At 40.9% G+C, this 18,781-nt stretch overlaps 1 protein-coding gene across 5 annotated transcripts in view; it reads left to right on the forward strand.

Annotated features, from left to right (window-relative positions):
• The first annotated feature begins 15,354 nt into the window (after positions 1 to 15,354).
• Positions 15,355 to 18,781, forward strand: part of MTA3 (metastasis associated 1 family member 3) — a 128,509-nt gene continuing 125,082 nt past the window's right edge. For 3 of the 5 annotated variants that reach the window (XM_029965072.1, XM_029965071.1, XM_029965070.1), the window contains exons 1-2: positions 15,953 to 16,014; positions 18,054 to 18,121. In XM_029965072.1, coding sequence (XP_029820932.1) covers positions 15,999 to 16,014; positions 18,054 to 18,121 — 84 coding nt within the window. In that variant the 5' untranslated portion in view covers positions 15,953 to 15,998. Of the gene's footprint in view, positions 15,439 to 15,952; positions 16,015 to 16,846; positions 16,923 to 18,053; positions 18,122 to 18,781 lie in introns of those variants that run through there. The other 2 variants (XM_029965073.1, XM_018085235.1) reach the window with 2 other exon arrangements.

The raw sequence follows: 18,781 nt of genomic DNA on the forward strand, positions 1-18,781 counted from the left end.
TATTGTTATGACCACAACATGTAGGAACTTAAGCTGAGGAGCAGGTTGCCATGATAGACCTGTAAACACAGAACAAAAACGTCTTCCCAGCTAGGGAGTATATAGTGTATAACATGCAAAATTGTGGGGTGAAAACCCCAATGCTTTTTGGTATCAAACATACTGCCATATTTGGCCATCTCTATCTTAATTACTTGAAAAAGCAATACATAAAGAACAGAACAAATGCTTCAAAAGTTCTGCATGCACAGATGGACTATGATTTGCATTTATCTTTTGTTTAGGTCTTGGGCAAAATTGGTTTCAAATAGATGTTTTTTCTAAATCTAACTTCTCCTCACCAAAGCCCCTCTACTTCAGTTTGATTTGTGGGCTACATAGAAAACCTTTCAGGAGATGATCCCATTGCCACATATAATTACCAAACAAACAGTCTAATGACAGATGCAGTTTGGATTGTCAGTGGCACCTGACATAAGAGTACAAGTTCCCTTGTCACTGAGGCACTTGTAAAAATCTGAATAATTTTGAATATAAATGTTTCTAAAAGTGGATGAATGACATTTAGTAGGGAGCTGGGTATTCACATATATATACATGTGCACAGAATACAATCTGCAGTTGACATTTATAATGAGACTACTTCGTGAAACGTGCTAACAGTTTGGGAAATTTGGCTGTGAACAACTAAGATTTGATACTGGATAATCAATGTATTTGTAGGTCAAACTGTGAGCTTTTTATAATGTGAGAGACAACTGCCTTCTCTGTTGTCCTTCATCTCCATATTGAGAAAATCCCAGCAAAACTTCTTGTCCCTGATGCTGGGCTAATTACTGAAGGCTGTTAAAGTTTTCAGTGATCGCTGAATCAAGTGAAGCCCTCTTGGACAGAGATGATTACTAGCTGGGGGGTAATCCAGTCTGTTGCATCTGAACTCCAGGCAGGCAGATACAAAGCACAGAGAGAAGGACATTGCTCACCTGAGGAAGGTGATTAGAAGGAGTCTTGCTAATGGAGAATTCAAAGACATGAACGTATTCTCACAGGAGAATACAACACGGGAATGTGTTTTCACACAAGTGAGAGTCTGTTCTAAATGACTACCAAGGGGAAGGGAAACAACCTGCAGAGAAGATGGAGAGAAATATTGGGATTTGGAGAAGCCATGTGTGTGGGAGAATCCAAAGTATGTTCTCAGAAGAGGAAGAAAACTACTCCAGATAAATGCATATAAACATTATTTTCTTACAATCTTACCTTTTTGTTTTGTTTTGTTTGTTTTTGTTTTTGTTTTGGTGTTTTGTTTGTTTGTTTGTTTGCTTTTGCACTAGCTAACATAAAGAGTTACTGTTGTGCTTTTCTTGTGGTTTGGGGTGGTTTTTTCCCCTTGCACCCTCAGCAAAGGCCATAAGCTCAGTTCTGTTACCTAAACATACACAAGTTAATGTCACTTGGGATGCTCTCCATTTTCTCCCCAGTAACAAGCTATAGGGCAAGAGAAGATGGCCCCAAGTTGTGCCAGGGAAGGTTTAGACTGGATATTAGGATAAATTGATTCACCAAAAGGGATATTAAGTGCTGGAACAGACTGCCCAGGGTTGTGGTTGAGTCACCATCCCTGGAGGTATTTAAAAGACAGACGTGTAGGTGTGGCACGTGGGACATGGCTTAGTAGTGGACTTGGCAGTGCTGGGTTAATGGTTGGACTCGATGATCTGAGAGGCATCAAGATTCCAACCTAAATGATTCCATGATTCTGTGATTTCCCCTTTTCTCCATCTGCTGCTCCAGTAGCACATGAGCCTTTTTTGTCCTGTCCAACAGCCCCTGCGGATGTCCAGCATGCTGTACAGAGGACACTTCATGCCTGAGTTTAGGTAAATTAATTGAGCCCTAGGCATCTGTTATGCCTCTTTGAAGGACAGAACAAGGAACTTGAAATTGTGTTGATTGGGACTCAGGTCAGATGCCCTGGTGAGTCAACCATGGCCTTTGGAAAGGGAATTCAAACAGCTGGAACTCTGAAATCCCATTGCTGGAGACTTCTGCAGAGCCATTGAAAACACCACACAGCTCTGACTGCTTATGTAAAGGAGGTGATAAGCTTGGAGGTCTAATTAGGTGGGATGTAATCACAGTGAGTTAGTGTCTCGCAAGCAGGATTTTACTGGATCTGTGGAAAAAATACTCTAAAGCGAAGTTTCTGGATATGCTGGTTAATTTCTTTTATTCCTTAGTGAGAAATGCTGTACTTTTTCATTTTGGGTATCTAAACTCCTGGGGGAAGGAGAAGAGGGTTAGAAACTGTGTCTTGCTGTTATACTGTCCTAAGTGTCACACTTCAGAGGAAATAAAGTCAAATAAGGCATTTTTAAAAACTTTTTCACTTGTTTCCTGATGAGTCGGGAAAATATTCCCTCCTTCTGCTCTTCACAAATGCAGTGTTGTTAACTGCTAACCACTCAGTTGTACCAAACTACAATAAATGATGTAGAATTAGGTCTTACATAACATTTGAGTGTACAAAATTCAGTCACTTTTACCCCCTACATGCAGATTTTTATTTCTAATAGGAATTATTCAGCCTTTTAGGCTTATCATGCGTGTTCTTCCAGAGGCCCCAGAAATTCTACCTGTTTACCATACTAGTTTATGAAAATGATCAAGCTTGCTAACTTAGATAAATATTTGCATGACTATTTAGAACTTAAAGATGATGATCAGGTTCTTAAAATACTAAATCTGAAGTCAAATACTCATCCAATTAAAATTAATAAACCACTAGAGTAAATCCTTTGATTCTTGGTGAAAATGACATCAGACCTCTTTGTAAAAATCCTTTTTTCCTGAGCCTTTCGGGGCACTGGAGAGTGCAGGGTGCTCATATCCTTCTTTAGGACACAGGAAGACCTGGTTCTGTGGTGAAACGAGGTGTTAAAACCTTTGCATTATCGGAGGCTCAGGAACAACTGGAGCATAGCTCCATTACAGTTACAGGGAAGCCAATAAAGCCACTGTCCTGAGTTCACAGCATAGGATGCTAAATGGCAGCATACCTTTGGTGGCTGTGCAGGAATAAGCTCACTACTTTCTGTAACTTATCTGCAATATATTGGAGAGGGCTCTGGCTTCCAGCAAACGGGATATATTAAACTGGGTTGCATATAGGTGATTGTATGCAGGTCTCCCCAGGTGCCTACATAATCACTGTCAACATCTAAACAAATTACATAGATGTTCCCGGCTGCACCACTGGTGCAAGCTGGTATCTGCTTTCAGGAGCAGTAACTTCTCACCCTTTACATCAAATGACTCCTTCCTAAATGACACAAGAGACTGGATTATGTCCCAGAGTTGGAAGTTAAAGTGATCACACCATTATGTCCATTACACAGCTAGAAATGTCTCATAGCCAGAATGATTCTGTCTTTCTTTACCTTCATTTTATGAAGGTATAATATTCCTCATAAGGGTATTTTTCAACTATGACTTCAAGATGCAACCACTGGTGGTCTGGGTCAGGTACCAATCCTTGCGACAGAATCCACCAGGTTGATCTGATAGATTGATCACCTTTTAGACAGAAGACATAGTGAAATATCAGAGAATCTGGTTCTTGAGGTGAAAACAACTGCATGAGAACATATTTTTTTTGTGTTTCACACTGTGAAAATGTTCATTTGTGTACAGTATTTATGCTGTGCTGTTCTCTGGTAAAAGTTACTGCAGTTTGATTTTGTGCAAGTACTGATTTCATGTTTTATTTTTTTTAACACATATTTTTGCCTGTTTCAACATACTTTTGTTTCTATGCTGGCAACTGTGGGTCCTACTTGCAGACCTGCCTCCACATTTTAAATCGTGTGACTAACATCACAATTCTTGATTTGCTTTGTGGAAAACTGCAATATGCTCGCTAATTGTTCTTTTCCTGCTAATTATAGGAGGGAAAGGTAAACTCCACACCCTCCCCTTGGGGAGGGAGGAGTGGGATTTGGAGAAGGAGCAGTTTGCCAGTGGTATCCCTCTATAAGGTGTGCCAAATTTATAATGAAATTGAAGTTGAAAAAGATGCATTCTTTTGCCATCAAGGGGTGTGTTGGAAAGTGCTGCTGGTGGACTCTGCAGTGCTCAAAAATAGTTGTGTCATGCTGAAATCAAACTGCAAATGGGCCACCTGCATTGCTGTAATGGCCACTACCTCTGACTCAGCTACTGATGTACCTGCAGAATGTAAAGCTAATCAACTGACATTAGCAATTTAGTCATCCCCTAATTTCCCTGCTTCCCATGGAGATAAACTGTGAAACCCAGCTGCTGAAGCTGGACTGACTTTGGCACAACTTTGCCATCGAGTTAGAACTGACTCTAGCCTGGAGATAGCAAAAGAACTAAATATCACAACATCGATGAAAAACGAGATCTTTTCTGGCAATGATAGCTAAGGAACAAATAGGTAATGTTGTCTGCAGAGCCATGAAAACTTATCCTCATACAGATCCTTGGTAAATTTCCAGTACAACTGGGTTTTTGCACGTTAGGCTGCCCAGGCAGGTTTATAGATGTGCCTTTCAATTGCAAGAGCCAGAATAAAATAGATTGCTTATTGCAGATTCTAAATAATTTTTTCCTTTGATCCATGGAGGTTTGTCTTGTGGTTTTTGGGGGTTTTTTTGTTTTTGTTTTTTTTTTTAAACTGCTGCACAAACAAGGCAGGAGACATCAGTAATCTTGAAATCATAGGAAGGAAAAATTTGTATGTGTCTCTTTAGAAAAGCTTAACATGATTTAATAAGATGCACTGCCTTGCATTTCAATGAATATTATATTGGCCTGGCTCTCAAAAGTTGGAAATTATAGTAAATATCACAGAAGCTTATTTCAGAAGACTCCAACCCCTTAGCAGTGTCTGCCTGTAGACTGCAGCATTCAGCTGGAGGAACTCCTTTCTGTTTGGAAGTTTGGACTTTTTTTTTTTTTTTAATTTATTTATTTTATTTTGTGTTGTGGTATGCAGAAGACTGCAAAACATGCCCTTAGGATCATTTTGCTTCCTAAATTTTCTGAAAACTATTGTTATCAGATCGTTAACACAATTTTGCCTCAGCAGGTTTAAATGTGACTCTCTCTTCTCTCTTTTTTAGAAATTTCATCTGTTTAAACATTTGTGCTGCAAACAGACTTCAAACTGGGAACCGACATCTCATGTTTGCAGTGCCTTATTTGTTTTCTTTCCTCCTATAGTTAAATCTTTAATTCAGAGATCTGTCTTTAATTCACCGATTCATATCACTGGTTTTCTGTGTCTTCTTCCCAACTTGCTTTGTAATTCATATATTAAAATTGCATTTTTCCTCAGAAGAGAAGAAGAATAGGGAAAATGAGTTTTTTTTAAAAAAAAACCACAAAATAAAAGTAAAAAGTGAACAAAATAAAACCTCCAAATGCTGATAATGATAATAAAGCATTGTATTGAAATCTCATGCTTCTGTTTTCCAGGAGCTGTACTAGGAGCTTTTGAGTGTTCTTCTCAATAAGTCACACGTTCGTCCTCTCTCCTTCACTGTTCTTAGCCCCAGGCGTCTTATCCTCTGTTCTAAAAAGAGGATGGTGAGGAGTTCCCCACTCAGCCTAGGCTGTGGTCAACCATTCTAAGATTTGTGCAGTTGCCATGGCCTGGATACCATCAGAAATTAAGGATGTACAAGAGCCTGGTACTCTCTCTTATTATTTGGAGAGATTATTTGGAAAATATTCCTTATGACCTCCTCATCTCTCAAGTTCAGCATTTCAGTGACTTCATAGAATGTGAAAAATACTCAGCCACTGCCAAGTATGTAGTTGGATTATCTACTCATACAGCTTATTTTTGCAGTCTCTTACACTTTTGTTATTCCCTGAGGAACAGTCCTTAGAAGCCAGGAGGAAGACAAGCTTGTGCAGCTGTGATTTCTAACCCTGCACTTCTTGGGAGCTTTGTGGGAGTGAGCCTGTTGAGGTGTACCAGTATTCCTCCTCCCAGCACACCACCGGTCTGGCAGACCAGTTCCCAATCTGAAGCACGCAGTTTCCCATCCCATCCTGAGAGCAGAACAGAGATGCACAATCTTCCTGTCTTCCTTTCATAGGGTTGGGTCTTAAAGAGTCAACTGAATTTTGTAATCATGTAGCCAAGTTCTCTTGCCTTCCCCAAGACTGGGATTACTGTGGATTAATTCAGTGGTACCAATAGAGTTTTTCTCAATTTACAGAGGTGTGACAGAGTTAACTATGGCTTAGTATTCCTGAGTCTCTGTTGACAAATAAAATAATACTTTTGTATTGATAATAATGATGATCTGTCTAATATTCCAGTATTTTCTTTGTTTAAGGAATTTTAGATAATGAATTGCATTGAAGGGAATATGTGCTGCAGAAATTGTGACAATTTAGATCAACTGGCTCAAGAGACAGATGTTCTCAGTAACAGAACAATTATTTCTTATGGACAAGTTGCTTGGTACAACTGCAGGCATTAGGTTCTTTGCCTGTTTTGTTGATGGAAAAGCAATCCTCTGTGTCTCCTACAACAAAGTAATTCCATAGTAAAAAAGAAAAGAGCTCTTGGGTTCCTTAACCTCACAGGGCAAATCTCAATCTAGTAAGAACTTTTACTGCCAAGTTATAGACCTTGGAACAGGGGCTGATAATGGAAGTAGTGATGGAGAAAATTTTAGAGTTATGAATGGTGGCATGATGGATTCTCTGTGCCTTGAAGTTTTGCACTTGGAGGGGATTGCAAGACCGGTGTATCTGATAAAGCAGCATTACATTTTGCTCTTCAGAAGGAATAGCAAACAGACTCCAACAGAAAGTGAATACAAAGTACCAGAAGGATCATGAAGAACTGTAGTTACTTTTGTCCTCTTTGGTGGGGAAATAATTTTGATGAATAAGACAGGTGAATAAGGTGTAGATGAATAAGAAAGATACTCTGAATGAGAATTTGTCCCGTAAAAAAGAAAAAAAAGAGAGGCTTAAACTACAACGTAATACTCTCATTTTTACATTTCAATGTATGAGGAAAAGTGTAAAAGGCCTTTCCAAATGATGGGTCCTTTAAGTCATGATTACTATTAAGCAGTGTACCTCTTCAAATTTTAAAGGTAGAACTAACAAAACATATTCAATGTTTTATAGATTGCATCAAGCTTACTAAAGAGCAAGATAAGAGCTAAGAAGAGCTAAGGTAAAATGTCAGATTAAGTAGTGTAAAGTCCATGGAGTCCCTCCTACACAAGGCAACGCTATGCCCTTGCCCAGGCACCTTCTCCTCCAGCTTTGGGATAACAGATCACTCTGCTATATTCAGTCATTTGTTATTTTCTTTTCTAAACAGGAAAGAGTGATAGCAAAGCACACAGTAACTCATGTTCAGAAGAAAATATTCATCAAACAATCATAAATAACCTTCTTCATCCCAAAATGTTGGATAACTACCCAAGAGGACCCAATCAAAACATGAAATCTTAAAATATTCATTAAAAATGTTATATACTGAAAGGCTTGACAGCCACTATGGCTAGGATATTTTTATTGCAATTTTCCCCTACCTGTCAGTGTGTACTATTTTCAACTGGTTTAATGGAGAAGTCCCTAGGGAACTGATGTTATGAATAATTATTATGAGAACTTACGCAGTAGTCTCCAGCACGGAAAAGTTGGAGGGCGTTCTACCTGTACTCTGTGTTATGTATCATCTGGTTGATGTCCATGAAAGCAGATGGCATTCAGTATTTGTTAGAACTGAGCCCTACAGTCATGGCTTGGATGTTGACCACTACTTATTTATGGACCCAGACAGTCCTCAAAGGGATATGAGTCTTCATTTGGGAAGAAATCCAGAACTTTTGGAATCAGATCTGAGAAGCATGCATGAGCAGGCTTCTTCTGTCTCAGAGTATATGTGAATTAGTGGTATGATCTGTGTTTATTTTCTCTGTGATGTCTTCTGGGCATAGCACATACACAAATGTTTGTACTTTGATTTGGCTGCTGGTGGTTATTCCGGTGAAGTTCAGGAACTGGCTTCAGTGAAAACAGTCCTGGATTTCTTACTGACTAATTATGGTTGGACTTTTTTGATTGTGGTCTGTTTGGATGGGATTTTTATGGTTTGGTGTGGTTTGGGTTTCTTGGGGGGTTGTTTTTCTTTGTTCGTTTTGTTGTTTTGTTTTGTTTTGGTGTTTTGTGGTTTTTTGTTTGTTTGGGCATTTTGTTTGGGTTTTTTTGTATTTTTTTTTTTTGTTGTTTTTTGTTGTTGTTGTTGTTGGAGGGGGTTGTTATGTGATTTTTTTTCTGTGGGTATGCATTAGTTTAAAAACTTTTACAGATCCCTAAAGAGGAAGTAGCTGTAACAGTATTAAAGGGGGTTATTCCAGTATTAATTATTCTTGTGTTTAGAAGAAAAGGAAAATAAGCACACTGTGTGCATGTGAGCCCATGATTCCTTCTTGCTTTCTATCACATGCCTCTTTTTAGGAATTTTTAAATTCTGTCCCAAAGCAGAACTTGCAGGATGGACCCTGAAGTATTTTCAGAGTTGTATGGCAGAACCATTGGATCGAGGAATCTAGGATTTTTCAAAGAGCATACTATAAAAGATGCTTCTTTGGTCATATTCTTCCTGAAGAGCAAGAACTGGCCTTTTACCCTAGCAGTTCTCCCCATTGCTGATTCCCTATATCAGAGTAGTTGGTTGGATAGCTTTGAGGAAGATGGGGAAATGAAAACATACAGTTTTGATTCTGGGTGTTTGTTAGTCTCAGCTAAGTGTTGTACTCTTGCCTCCCATAGGAACTTCATAAGGAGAAGAGGGCTGATGCACCCTGGTTTTTTTGTTTATATTGAAATATAAATGATAAGAACAACTTGCTTGTAAGGGTTTAAAATATTCTTTTGTATTCTAGATGATATTGTAGAATATTAAAACTCAGATACTTTCAGACTCTTGATCTTGGGTATCCAGATTCTATGAGTTTTCATCCCTAGCTGTAACACAAACTCTAAAAGGGTTTAGTTGCAGAGGTTAAAGAATAGTGAAAGGCTCATCTGATAAATGGATGTGAGGACTGTAGTCAAAAATCTTCAGTCTGTCAGAGGGAAAGTAAAACTTGTCAGACTGCGTGTGGACATGACACATTTATCAGATGGCAAAACTGGCATCTGCCTTTTGTACGAAGAAGAGACTTAATTGCAATAGTGGGGAGATTTTTACTGGATGTGGATTTTTCAGAAGCAGGTAATCTGTTCAGAGTTTTGGTTTGGTTTTTTTTTTTTTGTTTGTGCCTGTTTGGTACAAACAGCCAAATTTGACACAAATTTGCCTATTGTTTTGTCTATTTTAGCACACACAGCCATTATTAAAGAACTTGCAGGACCTATTCAGTTAGGTTCCTTGCTGTAGAAAATATGTAAAATCTACAATTCCCTTGCTATATGGGGGGAATACTCATGGTATTCTGAGTGCACAAGTGTTCTCCATCAGTCCATTGTGTGCTAAGTGGAAGGGGATTTTCAAGCTGTTTATTTCTTCTTGCCAAGCATAACACATAGCTGATTTAAAACAAACAAATCCCAAACAACAACAAAAAACATGCCAGCTTGGCAACCAAGGAGACTCTAGTTCTTGCAATATTTCTTGTGTTACTACCTATTGCTTTGTGTAGTAACTCTGCCTGCAGTAATCTGGCTACCTAGAAGTACATCACTTGTTCTTTCCATTCATTCCAAGAAAATGCTTCATGAACTTCACTGGCTTCAGAAAGGGATTTGATTGCCTCTAGGTAAAAGACTTGCTTAAAAGCAACTGCCAATACTTTCCAAAATAACAGCACTACTGCCATTGTGCTGTTGCTCTTCATTGCTGTTACCCAGATTGATTTTTGGAAGTAAGTCATCTAGTCAGAAGCCATCTAATCAGGCAGGCAAACTGGCCTCCTTTGTCATACCACCTGTTGTTAGAAAGAAAGGTCACTTGAACACAAAGTTAAACTCTCTGTGTATAAGCAGGCATGATGTCCTTGATTTAGAAGGAAGGTGTGTGCATTACAGCACTGATAAATATGTCCCTGAAATGCATCCAACCTGAATTCAGAAGTGAAGTTCCTCTTACCAACAGAACAATGAATGATTGTCTTCTTGCTGCACTGACCTGGAGACTTGCTACCTGCATAAAGAAATTGTTCTGATTTTTCAAAACTAGAGGTACAACCTTTAGTACCTGAGAATTTCAGGTCAAAAGTGTCTGTAATGGAAACACCAGGCAGTATTTAGAGACATGGTAAGGCACTAAGCATACATATGTTCAGTAAGTTGTGCTTTGGGGTTGCTTGCCTGAGATCATTCAAGCCCCAGAAAATCTGAACTGAACAGATGCTGAGCCCTTGACTTAAATTAATTCTGCTCAGATGAATGTACTGTACTCTACTTAAATAGGTGTCATTAAGCACCTTTCACAGCTCTTTAGCAGGTGTTAAGCACAAAAAATAGATCAGTTGAGAGAAAGGGAGAGATAAAGAGTAAATTCAGTGCAGGGTGTTTAATATCTATCTAGTATTGTGTTGAAGCCCCAAATGGCTTCATTTTGGAGTGCTGCAGATGTATCCAACACTCCATTGTGCTTCTAACTGCTCTGATTCACAGTCTTGTCTACGACAAAGATAACAAAGGTGTATAAAGGTCTTGCTTTAGCCTCACTGGAGTCAACCACAAAATTCACATTGACTTTAACAGAAACTAGACATGAACCTAAGTCTTCTCTAAAACTGGCAAACAGAATGGTGCACAAAACTGAATCCTAGAGCTGCAGGCTTTTTCCCCATTAGGATGTGAGCTGCAAAGTAAATTGGTAGGTATAGCAAAAGCTCTAGATTGGTAAATTTATTTATTTTTTTTTTTAACTCTGAGTAGAAAAATAAGATTTTTACTCTCTTACTGAGAAGACTGTTATCAAAAACAGAATTATGCCTCTGGAGTGGAAGAAACGCATTTCTTGCCTATCTAGCCTTTAGTAGAAGAATAATAATAAACCCTATTTCACCATCCCTTCCTCCCTCTCTCCATCAAACCTATAGTACTATTCCCATTGCAATGGAGTGGTTTTCATTAAAGCAAATTCAGTCATAACAAGAAGACCAGTACCTATAGGTCCAGATCTGACTTATTTTGCACAAAAAAAAAAAAAAAAAGACCTTGATTCAATTGTATGATTAATGGGAAATGAAATTATGTATGGTGTCAAAGCAGTGCCGTATGCTAGGCTATAGCACCAATCTATATAGCAGTATGATAGTTATTGAAAAAACCATTACCCAATATCTGTTTTTAACTCCCCTGTCAATTAATAACTTGTTGCCAACCATAAGCACCATTTTTGTCTGCACGTTGATTTAGTGGTATTCCTATGACTTTAAGATTTGGATTGAACATCTAAATCTGCAGACTACTAATAATTCGGCAATTAGCTTTAAGCTATTGTTTAAATCATATTTAATGAAAATAGCGATATATTTAGCTAAGAGTCTCTTGAGAAATCTGACTCATAGAGTCAATAAAAAAGCCAACGTTATTTCTGATGCCAAGAGAAGATGATTTCCTTTAGTGAGAGAGTTGGGATTTTTTTTCTGATTTATAAAGAAGTTGATGGAAGCATCTATTAGAGATTGCACCTAATTTCTGCTTTGTAGAGGCAGCTAAAAGTTTTTATTGCTTATGATAATAAACACTGATTTTTGTATTCCTGTAAATTAAAAAAAAACCACTTTATATAATGTTTGTTGCAAAATGGAAGTTATCCAAGTTTTTTAATAAATGTCATCATGAGTATTGACATGGAAAATAATTTTCTTCTGTGATTAATTAAGTGACACCAGTATGAATTTTGTTTCTGCTACAAATTCATTAATGAAGTTTTGCAAGCTATGGTGTGTCTTTGCATTGGTAAAAAAGAAGTGCATGTACTTTTAGCTGCCTCTAAGCGAGTCTGATCGATGTGCAACTGTATTGGCTGTCATGTTTGTTCACACGAGATGAAAGTGACTTTCTATAGACTACATATTTTTTTTTGAGCTGAGACAAGTCCGTAAATTACCCAAGTCCACTGTGATGGTGATTTACTCTCAATGTAGCAGTTTAGGCTGACAAGAAAGATCATTTGTGAACTCCTTTGTATTTTTTTTTTTTTTACTCTTTGCATGGATTATGTGCATGCAGATGGTTTATTTGCTGTAGGAAAGTTTTACTAGCAAGGGAGTCACATTCTCTGGCATGAACTCATAAACTTGAACTGCCAAATGTTTTCTGTGCTTCCAAATTACCTGTGCCAAAAACACCCCTAAACACTCTAAGCTCAGCCACTCTCAGTTAGGCAGGTTCCATAGGTGTGACCCAAGGATGGGAAAGGCCTTTTCCTTTCTGTTGCATTAGCATGAGGGTGAGTCTCTATGAAAGCTCCACAGGAAGATAAACATCTTTTATTAAGGTTCAAGCAACTCTCTTCTTCAATGTTTTTGTTGATTTCAGTAAGATGTTTCTACCTGTATGATCCTGAAGTATTTTGATCTGGAACACACCTCTATCAATATATTTTACTTTAGTCCTCTAGACTATCAGTATAATCATTTAGCAAGTAACTTTTTAAGATTTGTCTTCAGTAGTGGTAAATTTTATGAATAATCTTATAGGTTGGATTTTTTTTGGTGATGGAGTATTTGGTGTTGGTTGTATTCAGGCTTTTTGAAATTAAGGAACTCTTGAAATTGGGAACTGATAAAATTAAGTTCTCTGGATACAAAACAGGATGCTGTACAACAGCTGCAAGGGAAAGTCTCTTTTTCTGCCACTTTATGTAGTGATAAAGTTGTCAGAGCTTTCTGAAAGCTTCATTTTGGCTCTGCAATAGTGGGAAAAGCGCATCAGTGGTGAGGAACTTTTATTTGATGCAGGAATTTTTGAGGATTTATCCTAACCTCTAAACTACTGTGAACAGCCAGAGTTCTGCTATTGACTGAATGCAACTCATGGTGTCTGAAAAGCAACAGAGAATCAAAAATGAAAATTCAGGACTAAATTATCTGATAGCAGACTCCCTTTGTCCAACTAATTCCACATATAAGAAAGAAATCTTAAATTGCCTTTGAAGAAAAAGTGAAGCTTTTTGTATTATCTCTACTAAAAAAAATATTTCATCATTACATTTTTTAAAAATAAGTTACGAAAATTGCATAGCTCCAGTCAGCTTAATGGGTGTTTAATAGATATGATTTAGATGCATCTGGTGATGCTAAAGTGAAAAAGCCAATAAAGAGTATGCAGCCTGGATAAGTCAATAGACACTGTGTTCAGAATGCCATGAAAGGTTTTCAGGCATCTCTGCTCTCAGTGCTTCATCTCCATCTCCTTCAGGATTGCTGATCTAGCTTACCATGGAGGCAGTTGGTCGCCCTGGACCTCAGAATTGGTCTGTGTTTTAAAACGATCCTTTTTACACTCCATTCTTTTCTTCTTGGCTATTCTTTGAAGGATTATGAGGAGGAATGATGGGCTGCTCAGGATGGTCCAACAAAGTTGTGGAATGAAGTTCTCAGGTAACTTGCATCTCTAACAGAAATAATCTATTTTGCAGCTTTAATTAAGTTGCTACAGAAATGTGGTTTCTTTCGAACAACACGAGTAATCTTAGTCTATAGCTAAATACAGTTCATTTACCACGTTAAGACAAAGCTGTTACCTGAATCTTTTGTTCTGAACAGTCCTGTGGTTGAAACAAGAGTTTTCCATTGTATTTAATCTAGAAAAATGAAGATGTTTACATAACTTTAATTTTTCCCATTCTGTACACGAGGGAGCTCTGAAAATAAACTGTATCCAGCCTTTTGTATTTGTTACACCAAAGTAAAATGTACTGCCAGTCCTGTTACTCTGTATCCACTAGCCAGCTGTGCCCACTACCAAAGCAGTGACTTTGAACTATGGAAATACAGCAGGACATCAGGTTGTGCTATTGGTGACTATACAACCCGTGTCACTGTGAACAAGAAGTGATTCAGTACTAAGGCATATAAACACCATTCTTTATTTAGCTGTGATGCATGCTTTAGTCAGGCAACTGTAAATAAAGGTGGTTTTCATGCTATTTTCTTACTGTTTGTCTTACTATTATTAGGCTGTCCACCTGAAAGGGCAGGATGGGAACATCAGCTTTCCTAGGCTGCTCTCCCATGTTCTGTCTTTTCAGGAGCTGCCTTCCTTTTCCATAGGCCATGCCCTCAGCTGGTGGAAGCAACAGTCTATCTAAATCCCCTCCTTACTGGATGAGGATACATTGTAAACTTCAAAGTGTGGGAATTTCCCTAATGTCGAAGTGCAGACTTAAAATGAGGAAAAAGAGCTTGGAGGCATTTTGTTTAATTGATAATGACTGTGACAAACGTACTATTTAATTTAACTGTTCTCTTGCCTTGAAAATTTAACCAGTTTCATTTACCCAAGCAGTAAACTAGAAGAGTTAAATAACATCCCAGGTCTTTGCGAAGGTCGTGTTGTACCTCTGGAAATAACCAGCCGAACAGAGTTGGTACTTCCCAAGGAGTTTTTGTGGACTTTATTTTCAGCTCAGATGTTGTCATCAGGAGACAAAACAGAGGAATATTCCCCTTTTCTCCTTTCAATGCTTGAATGTGTTGCCGTTTATTAAAGAAGACTAAATCACTGTATCACATGCCTGCTTTATGTGTTTCAGGAATTTGGTACTCAGTTGCCTCTTTGACATAAAGTAGTCACTTGGGAAATTAAAACTGTCCTAAAAGACGAAATCTTAACTTGATAGTCCCAGATTTGCTTAAAGGGTGAAGGAAAGAAAGGATATGATCATTTGAAACACCAGGGAAGATCATCCTTCTTCCAATCAATGTGTTTCCTTGCAGCTCAGGATGAAGTGAAATGTTAACTTGCTAATGCTCAAGCTACACACATAAATATCCAGGACATGAAACAAAATAAATCATCCCCTTCCTTGCAGGAAGATGATAACAAGCGTTTCTCTCCCAAGGAAGCATTCCACAGCAGGATCAATTTGTTTGTAAAGTGCATGGATTGTTTGTGATGGTGTGAACTTTGTATAAACGCAGGGAAATGGCTCCGTGTTACATCAATATTGATGTTTTTGAAGTATCCCTCTCATCGGATGATTTGTAAGCATCTCCTTCAACGCCTCCTGACTCCGAGGAGAGCTGCTAGATTTATCTTTATTCTGTCGTAAAGGCTTTCTGCTGCCTGTTGCGAGCAAGCTGCCTTCTCCGACCGGCGGAGAGCTCAGAGAGGGCTGGGGCCGCCAGAGCCGCCCGCGGGACCCGCTCCGGGGGCGAACAAAGAGGCCGCCAAACGCATCACCAACAGGTGCTGCGCAAGAAACAAACTTTCTTCGGGATATTACCGAGAGTTGCCTGTGGATAAAGGTCCCTCGGCGGCTCCGGGGGAGAGGCAACCACCACCAAACTCCCCCCGCCCCCCCGAAAAACAACTCAGAGAGGAGAGGGACAAAGCGGCGGGAGCCGGTGGGACGTGGCGGGCTTTGGGCACCGGCGGGCAGCCCGGGGCTCGGCGGGGAGCGGGGCAGGGGGCCGCGCACCCGCACCTCCCCCGGCGCCGCCCGGCCCGCCCGGCCCGGCCCCACCCCACCTGCGGCCCGGCCCTGCCCGGGACCCGCCCCGGGGCCGGTGCGCGGGGGGCGGCGGGGGCGGCCGTTTAACCCCTTCCCCGCCGGCGGCTCCAGAAGTGGCGGCCGCGGCCCCGTGGGGCGCTGTTGTCCTTGCGCCGGCGCGGAAGGGTGGCGGCGCAGGGAGGGGGCGAGCGCGGCGCGGGGGGCGGCGGCGAGCCGCTCCCTCTTGCCCAGCCCGGCCCGGCAGAGGCGGCGGGAAGGAGGAGGGGGCGGCGCAGAGCGCAGACATGGCGGCCACATGTACCGAGTGGGAGGTATGTGGGGACACGGCGGCGCCGGCCCGAGCCCCCCGCGCCCGCTGCCGGCGCAGAGCGGCGGCCCCCCCCCTCGGGTGCCGCGCCCCCAGCGCGGACGGCCGGGCCCGGCTTAGGGCGGGCGGGAGGCGGCAGCCGGTCCCGGCAAAGGGGCCGCCGGGCCCTCCGCGGGGCGGGGGGAGGACGCAGGTTCTCCCCCGCCGGCCCGTGGCCGGGTGGGAGCCCGGCCCCGCGCCGAAGAGAAGGGCAGCGCCGCCCTCCGCGGGATGGGGAGCGGCGCCTCCGGCTCACAGCCCCCGCACCGCGGGCCGGGCACGGCCGCCTTCGCGCTCGCCTCCTTCCCCGGCGGGCAGCGGAGGGCCGCCCGTCGGGCCGGAGCGAAGGGGCCGCCCGCCGGGGCCGTGTGTCCCCGGCCCTGTCCCGGCGCGGCCTGCGGGCCCGGGCGGTGCGGGACTGCGGGCGGCGCCCACGCGGGGGGACGCTTCCCTCCGCGGCGCTCCCCGGCCCCCGCGCCCTCCCTCCGGCCGCAGAGTTTCTCCGCGCCTTCCTTGGTGTGCCGGGGATAAATAATTAATCCGGCTGTGTAGCCGGGAGATTTCTGTCAGCTTCCCTGCCCGCCAACGTGACCCCTGAGAAGTGCGCTGATACGTGACTGCTTGGCACAGGGCGAAGGCCGGGGGGGTTGGGGGTGGGCATTTAGGCGGTGAACAACAGGGCGAACATTTGTCTCCCCACCCCCAGCCTATCGAAATTGACACGGATAAGTTTCCAACGTGGCAATGTGCCGAGCGCTGTGGCTCAGGTGCACCGCTCAAGTTAGGTGTGCAATGTTGGGTACCCAGAAATGGCTTTATCTTCTTGGTCTCTCGACAGCCAGAACTGAGGCTGAAGATGCGTGGAAATGAGGGGTGATAGTAGTTTAAATCTCTTTCTGCTGATGTTTTGAGATGTGCTGATATGTCCATAAATCTTCCATCTGCCTACTCCCTCATTAGGGCATTTAGATTGTAGTCTCATCAGCCTTTACTCATGAAAGTAATCTTTCTCTGAGCAGGTAACAGAATTTGCCTCTAAGGTCATCAATTCTCATTTTTTTCGTTGTAATCTTAATAAGTAATTGTGAACAACATCCAGAGATCATATTCTTTCATTAGAGGTACAGGAGCTACCTGAAGCTCTGTTGCATTGTAATGCAGTGTTGAAGCATTGCAGAAGAGTTTTTTACATTGTTATAGTTCCTCCTCTAATTTTTAAAAGTAAAGTCTGCGAGGTGCATGGTGCACGAAGTCCAATATCAAATTTAAAGTGTGGTTGGCATTTGATGGATACTTTTTCAATTGAGAAAAACAAGTTTTCAGAAAATTTTCAGAGGAAATGTGCTGCATGTTAATTCTTTGCATGTTACATGGGAACCGCTTTCAGGATACGAGTAGACTTCCATACGCTCTATGCAAATATTTTTGTATGAATGATGCTGGAAGAGATTTTGTCCTGGAAGATCCTTACTAATCTCCTGGTTATTGCTGCTTAATATAGTTTGCGTCTTACTTACAGATATGACAACAAAAGCAACGGTCGTAAAACGTACATTACTCATTTGGACAACTGTACTGCCAGAGCATCTGATAATAAATGTGAGGTGGCAATTGTACAGAAATATCTATCTCAGTAATGTAGAAACTCACTAAAGCGCTCAATTCTTAAATCTTCCCTAATTGATTACGAAAAACTGCCGCTTCTGTGTCAAGATTTATGAAGTGTGTGGATTACTGAATTACAATGTAAGCTTCAACACTAGGCGTTTAACTTTTTTCCCAGCATGATTGTTAAAGCCTGTGTAGTGCAGTTATAACCAGAATTTAGGAACAAATTATGTTAAATCTCAGCATAGAAATACTTCACTTTCTTAACATTCTTGAAGACATCTCAGCCCTTTGAGGGCTTCTAGATTTAGAATAAAAGTTTTGCACTAATAATGATATACTTTTGCATATTGTTTTTTGGTATTTCAGCAACTTTGACTTTTTTTTTTATTGCAGATTATGTTTATTTTGAAAATTCTTCCAGCAATCCATATCTCATTAGAAGAATTGAAGAACTTAACAAGGTACACAAATATCTAAAATTCTTTCTTAAGCTTTGACAACAATCAGTGCACTTGTCAAAAACTGAAAATTATTTCCATCCCATAAGATTTTTATTGTAGGATTTTCTGGTTTGTTTGTGTGTTTTGTTTGTTTGTGTTGTTGGTGTTTGTTTTTTTTTCTTCTTTGAGATTTGCTATGTGTGTTGTGTATGTTTCAGCTACTGAAATCTTGCTGTGTGATATCCTTTCATGCTGCCCTGTTATCTAAGGAAACACCCAGCTGATCCTTCCTGGTGAACAGGATTACTCTGCTATAAAAATTTTTAAACGAATTCTCTGGATGATGATGACACTGTGAATCCATCTGGAATGACAGTGATCATGTCATATGTCTGCTTTTAGATATACGTGTAAAAGAGCTGGAAGGTATCAGTGAGACTTTGCAGTGATCAAATAACAGAATATGTGACTTCTGTGGCTGTTTATTGCTCTGTGCATTGGCAGCTGTGAATGAAGGATGGGCTTTTGAATAGAGATATAGACTGTATTCTTTGTCTTCATCCTGGGTGTATTTTCCTGAAAAATGGAGGCTTTCTACACTGTCATCCTGGGGGAAAGCATGATTATTTTTCTTCTCTGTTATACTACTAAGAACAGTGTGGGATTTTTATTTTATTTTTT

The sequence above is a fragment of the Manacus vitellinus genome, unplaced genomic scaffold, assembly GCF_001715985.3.
Source record: "Manacus vitellinus isolate BGI_N305 unplaced genomic scaffold, ASM171598v3 scaffold_8_pilon, whole genome shotgun sequence".
Taxonomy (NCBI): Eukaryota; Metazoa; Chordata; class Aves; order Passeriformes; family Pipridae; genus Manacus; species Manacus vitellinus.